Source organism: Elephantulus edwardii, unplaced genomic scaffold, assembly GCF_000299155.1.
Source record: "Elephantulus edwardii isolate Elephantulus edwardi_28Jun2011 unplaced genomic scaffold, EleEdw1.0 scaffold00010, whole genome shotgun sequence".
In the NCBI taxonomy this organism is placed as follows: domain Eukaryota; kingdom Metazoa; phylum Chordata; class Mammalia; order Macroscelidea; family Macroscelididae; genus Elephantulus; species Elephantulus edwardii.
Window position 1 is genome coordinate 773,168 of NW_006399760.1, and position 8,020 is coordinate 781,187.

At 37.3% G+C, this 8,020-nt stretch overlaps 1 protein-coding gene across 1 annotated transcript in view; it reads left to right on the forward strand.

Annotated features, from left to right (window-relative positions):
• The first annotated feature begins 454 nt into the window (after positions 1-454).
• Positions 455-8,020, forward strand: part of ZRANB3 (zinc finger, RAN-binding domain containing 3) — a 185,364-nt gene continuing 177,798 nt past the window's right edge. Inside the window, exons 1-2 of the mRNA XM_006880806.1 lie at positions 455-633; positions 4,787-5,018. Of these exons, the coding sequence (XP_006880868.1) occupies positions 455-633; positions 4,787-5,018 (411 nt within the window). The remainder of the gene's footprint in view (positions 634-4,786; positions 5,019-8,020) is intronic.

Consider the following 8,020-nt stretch of genomic DNA (forward strand, 5'->3'; position numbering starts at 1 on the left):
TGAGCACTGCCAGTCTCACCCCTGAGTCTGGTCATAGCCAGACCCGCCTAGAGACCTGAGGAATTGATTGGGTTTTGAAAGGAAAGGATCCCCTGCATTCCTAAACAGGAGGCTTCTTCACTGTTATCCATCTGTCCTTGACTTCTGTTTCTTCTGGGAAACCTTGATTTAGTCCTGTCCTATGGGAATGGGAGAGAGAGAAAGAGGGAGTGACCAGCTATCCATTCTCTCGCTTAACAATAAAAGTTACTGTAGTAATTCCAGCATTACTAAAATAACCCCAAAATTCCTGCTTTCCTTTGGAGTACCAGATTAGTATAACACAGATAAATAAACTGGACAAATTCAGAGCCATTCTAATTAAGCACCATAAACTGCTCTAGAAATTTGGAAGACAGACACACACAAAAAAATTTAAACTCTTAATTTATTTATTTTTTGTTTGTTTGTTTAGATGGGATTAGGAAAGACAATCCAAGCAATTGCAATTGCTTACTTTTATAAAGAAGAATGGCCTCTTTTAATAGTGGTGCCTTCATCTCTGAGATATCCTTGGACAGAAGAAATAGAAAAATGGATTCCAGAGCTAGGTCCAGAAGAAATCAATGTGATTCAGAATAAAACTGATGTTGGGTAAGGACAGTTCTTTTCAGAATAAATTTTAAAAATCTTTTTTGTATGCTTGTATGTATTATATGTTGTTTTCCGTCAAGTATGAACCAACCCATAACTGACCCTCCGGCAGGTTTTCAGAGATTTAAATCATATGGGAGGAGATTGCTCATCCTGTGGAGCAGCTGATGGATTCATAGCACATGTGACTGGGTTAGTCTTGCAACTCCTTACCCCTTGGGAACCAGAGCTCATTTTTTGTATGTTATATTTAAATATGTATATACCCATATTTAAATGTCAACAAATTTTAAATTTAAAAGAGAAGATAATTTTCAATTTTTAATGAGTTATTTTTCAAGAAAGTTTTGTTAAAGCTCAAATTATTCAATTTCATTCATTTTCTCTTAGTAGATTTTTAAAGGAAAACATTATACTTTCAAGATTTAAGATCAGTTTGTTTATATGTACCTTAAGTATACGTAGAAACTTGCTATTTTATGATTTAAGAATAATTCTTTGTAGATGTTCATTGAAATGAAAAAGAAATTAATTAACAAGAAAAAAGAATAATTCTTACTACTCTTAGTAAATAGATTAACTTGAAGATTTGTGAATATAACCATGGTATATTTCACTTTCTAAGTTTTATAAATATAGACATTTTATTATGACAAAAATAACATTAACAAAGTTTTTCTTCATTATTTTTAATAAAAGATTGTTTATCTTAAAAATTCTTCTTATTATTTGTAGTCTTTTCTCTAAAAATCAATCATAGCAAATATTTGCCTTCATTTTATATTCTAGCCACCGGGTTGAGTCAATCAATTTTAATTTTGAAAAGTTCTTATATTGCATAAGAGAATCTAAGTGTATGATCTGAGCTGTAGATAAAAAGCAATATATCACCCTGAAATAAATGTTTGTCCTATGGTTTAATTTAGGTTTTTTAGTAATGATTTTACTATATTGGGCAATATTCTCTAAGATTGGTTAACATAAAGGATATTTAGAGTCAGTATATTCTTCCTCAATGGCAATGAGTGAGTGAGTATGAATGTGTTAGAAAAAAATCATACAAAGTAGACAGACAGCCTTTTCTCTTTCAACCCTGAAACTCTAATTAAAAGAAATTCCTCTTTACTCGTCTAAAGAAATTTAGACCCTGCGTAGTTAAAAGGGAATTGATGGGAGTCAGAGGGCTGATAATTGGCATTGGGGAAATCATAGGTTTGCACAATTTGGTAGGTGCAGGGAGGGGATAAAGGAAATGGGAAAGATCTGTCGGCGATCCGGCAAGAAAGGGTAATAGTAGACATAGTTCAATGGTGATTTATTTTATAAAACACAATGTATGTGAATGATTTTATGAAATAATGTGAATGAAGGATAGTGTGGAAAACACTGTATACAAATTTTGTATGCAAACCAATATAAAATCAAAATTAAAAAGAAAAAAGGGGTCTCTGGTAACCTATTAGTAAGAAGCTTCGCTACAATTTCAAAGGCATGTGGCTGGAATCCACCAACTGCTCCATTGTACAAAGATGGCCAGTCTCCTATTGAAGTTAAAACCCTCAGGAAAGTCAGCTCTAGTGGGTCTTGTTCCAACAACAACATTCATAGTTAAAATGGGATGTTAATTTTAAATAAAACTTGTTCCTGCTAATAAACTATTATATAATTTAAAGGACTTCACTAGTTAAAGAATGCAAAATTTATTAAGACCCTGTAAAACAGTGTCTGACCAAGAGGGAATGGTGATGAAGGAGGAAGTTCAAGCTGCTCTGAACGAATTGGAAAAAAAAATCCCCACAAGGCCCCAGGATTTATGGAATACCAGTTAATGTATTTCAGCACACAGATGCAGCCCTGAATGTGCTCTCCAACATGTGCCAAGAAATCTAGAGGACAGCTACCTAGCCAGCTGACTCTTTTCCTATTCTGAAAAAGAGTGATCTGACAAAGAGTGGAAATTATCAAATAATATCACTGATATTACACACAAGCAAAATCTTGATGAAGATTATTTTAAAAAAAAACAAAACAAACAAAAAACTGGAATAATATATCAACAGAGAACCACCAGAAGTATAAGCAGGGAGAAGCACTAGTAGCATCATTGCCAATGCTAGATGGATCTTGGCTGAAAGCAGGGAGAACCAGAAAAAAAAGTCTTTCATTGACTATGCAAAGGCATTTCACTGTATGAATCACAACAAATTGTCAGAGCTCTGTCTCCCATACTTTTGGCATGTTGCCAGGAAGGACCAGTCCTTAGAGAAGGATGTCATGCTTGGAAGGGTGGAGCGACAACATAGGAGAGGAAGACTGTGGATGAGATGGATTGATACAGTGATTTGGGTAATAGAGGCAGGTGTGTTAGACAGTGAGATTGGCTTAGGACAGGATTCAGAGCTATTGTGCATAGGGTCGCTATCAATCACATAACAGAAACCATTTTAACTTAGCTATGTTGTCTCTGAAAACTCACTGGAGGGTCAGCTATGGGTCAGTTCCGACTGGACAGCATATACCAACAGCATCATGCTTGGAAAGGTGGAGTGTCAGCAAAAGAGAGGAAGGCCCTCAACAGAATAGATTGATATAGCAGCAATGAGCTCAAGCATATCAGAGATGACAAAGATGGCACGGGATAGGACAGAGTGCAGATCTGTTGTTTGCTATGAGTCAAACTTGACTCATTGGCACCTGACAACAATAACATATCTTATTTAAATTCTTGTATTTACTTTTTTAAAGAATATTTCTCTTAAATATATTATAGCATTTAATGTTTTTATGTGCTACTGAGTGAGAATGAACTCATAGCTGAACCTCCAGCAGGTATCCAGAGGTTATAAATTTCATGGCAAGAGAGTGCCCATTTTTCTCCTGAGGAGCTCTTGGCAGATTTGAACCATGTACTTTTGGGTTGGTAGTGCAACTCCTCACCGCTAGTCCACAGAACTTAAGTCATAGAAAATGCAAGAATGACATTGTTTTAATATTAATGCATTTAAAAAAAATTTTTTGATTCTGTAAACTCATTGGGAGCAAGGCACTGCATATTACAGAGGAATAAGAAGCATTGCTTGCACTTACCAATTTCATGATGTAATAAGGGAGATTACTATGTAGAAGAATAAATAATTTGGTGCATGAATTAATAGTTCCAAGCACCAGGAATTGCATTAACACAGTGGTTCTTACCTCAGCCTCAGGGGCCTATTTCTTGTCATAATGACTAAAGAACCCTACTAGCTTAGCGTGGGTGGCGGGGGAGGAACCAGCAACTGCACAAAACCATACAAGGTACTGAGCAGCCATGCACTGCGAAGTACTGTCATGCTCCATGTACTAGCAGTACCATGGTTGAGAAACACTCTTCAGTCTGAGATTATGGGGAAACTTGATGGAAGTGTTCGCTAATGCTACAGTCTTCTCTTTATGCATGATCCTAGTTGCATGGAAGCAATTATTCTTGGAAATCACATTCTTATCCTAATAAAGTATGACTTGTAGTAAAATCTAACAGATCATTTAACAAAAATGTCTGTTTTGGTTAACCAAAATGTTGAATTTTGGATTGTGATTTATCATATTTGAAGACTATAAAATTTTGAGAGAAATTTCATTTTAATACTAGTGTCATCAGTAGGGGTCTCTGGTGGCTGACTGGTTAAGAAGCTGTGCTGCCAACCCGAAGGAACATGGTTTTAGTCCTCCAGCTGCTCTGTGGGAGAAAGGCAGTCTCCTCCCTTGTGCTTAAATCCTTCTGAAAATTTGCTGAGGATAGGTAGGGAGGTTAGCTATACAACAACCACAGTGTCATCAGTGGGCCCTAGTGTTGCAATGGTTAAAGCAGTCAATGCTAACCTAAAGGTTGGAAGTTTAGACCCACCAGCCAATCCTAGAAAGAAGGGGCAGTTTGCTTACATAAAGGTTTACAGGCTTGGGGTCCTACGGCAGTTATGCTCGGCCCTGCAGGGTTGTGGAGCTGGAATCTTCTCAACACCAGTGATTCTGTTTGGGTTTAAGTGTACTATCTTCTCTTATTTTACCCCTTTTCTTATTCCTCTTCCTTTTTGTTTCTTCTCAACATAATTATACTTTTTATGATAAATTGGTTACTGAAATATTTTGAGAGTATATGGATTTTCTCTTCTAGGAGAATATCGACCAGCAAAGTGGCAATTCTGGGTTACGGTCTTTTAACTACAGATGCAGAGACTTTGATAGATGCACTAAATAATCAGCACTTCAAAGTGGTCATAGTGGATGAAGCTCACTACATGAAGTCCAGAAATGCATCCCGCAGCAAGATTTTATTACCTTTGGTACAGAAAGCCAGACGAGCCATTCTTCTAACAGGAACTCCAGCTTTGGGAAGGCCAGAAGAGGTATTAATATCCTTTTACTATGGACTGCAAAAAAGGCAACTGAATCAATCACTTCCTTTGTAGTTTACAATTTCAGATTAGATAGATGCCTCAAAAGCCAGAAGATGACATGGAGTATTATTAAACAGTTATTCAATATATGTTTTCCTGTGACTGTTCTTGATTATTCTTATGTAGCCATTAGACTTGATTGGAAGTACGCATAAAATATTTTTTATTATAAGATTTTCATGTTTAGTACAAATTTGCCATATTTTTCATGTTTATGTTATTATTTCTGTTTGACATCATAAGCTCCTCAGGTGGGGTTTTTATTGTTAGGTTCCGTTAAGATGACTGTGACTTATTTTTTTTTCTATAATTATATTTTATTAATTTTCATAAACATTTACAGAGATTTTGGGCTTCCACTCATTCATTGTTGCACTATTCTCTCTACCCTCCTCCCAGTTTGTTCTTGTCCAAATGCCACAGTGCTTGTCAAAGCCAGTTCTGATTAATCTTCTTTGTCAGTGTATCCTTTGCCATTCCCTATCACTCCTCCCTGAGAGAGACTTCACCTGAGTCATAAGGAAAAGGGGACAGCGTATTCTCTTAGCTACTTCCTGCTGAAAAGGGACGCTGTGGGTTTCAGGGTGAAGATCTTCTCTCACTACTCTAAAGGGCTCCTTTGGCAGTAGGAAACACATAGACTATTATGGAGATTGATTTTGGAATTCAGATGCACTCTTATTGATTGTGCTTGGCCGTACATGTTCATATCCTTGAAGATGTATCATGGGGGTGTTGCAACCTAGAAGACACAAATTTGACTAACAAGTTATAAGTACATGAGTCCAAAAATTATGGAAAAGTAAAAGAAAAGATTCTTTCATTGTTTTACAAACCCTCCCCCAGGTCCCCTCCACCATGCAGCCCTCGCTCTAGTCTCCTGTGATGACAGAAATACCTAGTTATATATCTCTTTTAAACAGTTTTCTCCCTCCTCTGTTTCAGTGCAGTATACATTATTGAACCCATCTTACTCAGTCTCTCCCCAACCCCAAGGACAGTCCCATTCTACAACAGTGGCATCATGTAATATTTGTCCTTTTGTGACTGGGATATTTCGCTCAGCATAATGTTCTCCAGAGTCAACCATTTTGAATAATATTGCATGAGTTCCTTGTTTTTTAATGCAGCATAGTATTCCATTGTGTGAATATACCACAGCCTTCTCTAGCCATTCGTTTGTTGATGGGCACTTGGGTTGTTTCCAACTCCTTGCTATTGTGAACAAAGCTGCAATAAACATGGGTGTGCATATATCTGCTTGGATGTCAGCTATGGTCTCTTCAGGGTATATTCCCAGTAGTGGAATTGCTGGGTCAAATGGTATCTCTATTTGCAACTTTTTGAGAAAGCGCCATACTGCTTTCCACAGGGATTGCACCATTTTACACTCCCACCAACAGTGAATCAGGGTTCCAGTTTCTCCACAACCTCGCCAGCATTTGTTGCTTGCTGTTCTGTTAAATTTTGCTATTTTGACTGGGGTGAAATGATATCTCATAGTTGTTTTAATTTGCATCTCTCTTAGGGCTAGGGATTTTGAGCATTTCTTCATGTGTTTGTTAGCCATCTGAATGTCGTCTTCGGTGAAGTGCCTGTTCATATCCTGTGCCCATTTTTCTATTGGATTATTTACCTTTATCTTGTTGTGGTGCTCAAGTATTTCATAAATTCTGGATATAAGTCCCTTATCTGATATGTTATTACCGAATACATTTTCCCAGTCAGTGGCTTCCCTTTTTACCCTACTGGAGAAGTTTTTGGATGTGCATAGGGATTTGAGGACTGTGACTTATAACAACCCTATGAACAACAGTTCTGAACCTTGCCCTGTCCTATGCCATCCTCATCATCTCTGTCCTGCTTAAGCCCACCAAGGTGGTCACTATGTCAGTCAATCTGGCTTCGTTGACCTTTTCCCTTTCCCAGCATGTTTTCTGTCTGCAAAGACTGGTTCTTCCTGAAAATATGCCTAAAGTAAGTGAAGCAGAGTTTCAAAATAGGCTAACAGGACTTTATTTCTTTTCTACCTCTAGAGCTCCTCATAGTTTCTCTTTCACTTTAAGATCAATGTATAGGGCCTTAAGGACTTTATGCACACCACATGGAATATATACATAGAATAGAAAAATAAGGCATTTGTTTGATACTCCATCTAACTTAAAGAAGAGCTAGGGGATAGTGGAAAAGAGAAATGATAGAGTTAGTGACTGTTTCCTAGGGAGGGCCTGTCTGTCAATGAACAGTGAGTCATGGAAAAACATCTCTGACACACTTGAGCCCATTGCTGCAGTCACTGTGTCAGTCAATCTTGTTGAAGGTCTTCCTCTCATTTTCTGACCCTCCACCTTTCCAAACATGATGTCCATTTTTTAAGTATTAGCCTCTCCTAACAACATGTCCAAAGTAAGAGGAAACTTTGCTATCTTTGCCTCCAAGAAGCACTTTGGTTTCATTTTCTCCAAGACATATCTGTTTGTTCTTGGTCCATGGGATATTGAGTACTCTTCCCAAATACCACAACTCAAATGCTATCATATCTTCTGTCATCCTTATTCATTGTCCAGCTCTCAGATGCACAACAAGTGACTTGAAAGACAGTGTCTTAAATGTGGTACATACTTTGGCCTTTAAAGTGACACATTGTTTTTCAGGACCTTGGAGAGATCCTTGACAACAGATTTTTCCCAAGGCTATAGGTCTCCTAATCTCTTGACTATTGATACCAATGTTAACTGTGAATCTAAGCAAGATGAAATTGTTGACAATTTCAATCTTTTTCCATCTATCATGGTTTTGCTGATTGGTCCAGTTGTGAACATTTTTGTTTCTTGATGTTGAGATGTAATCCATATTGAAAGTTGCAGATCTTGATCTTCTACAGCAAACACATGAAGTCCTTCTCACGTTCAGAAGGCAAGATTGTGTCATCTGCATAATGCACTCTTGTT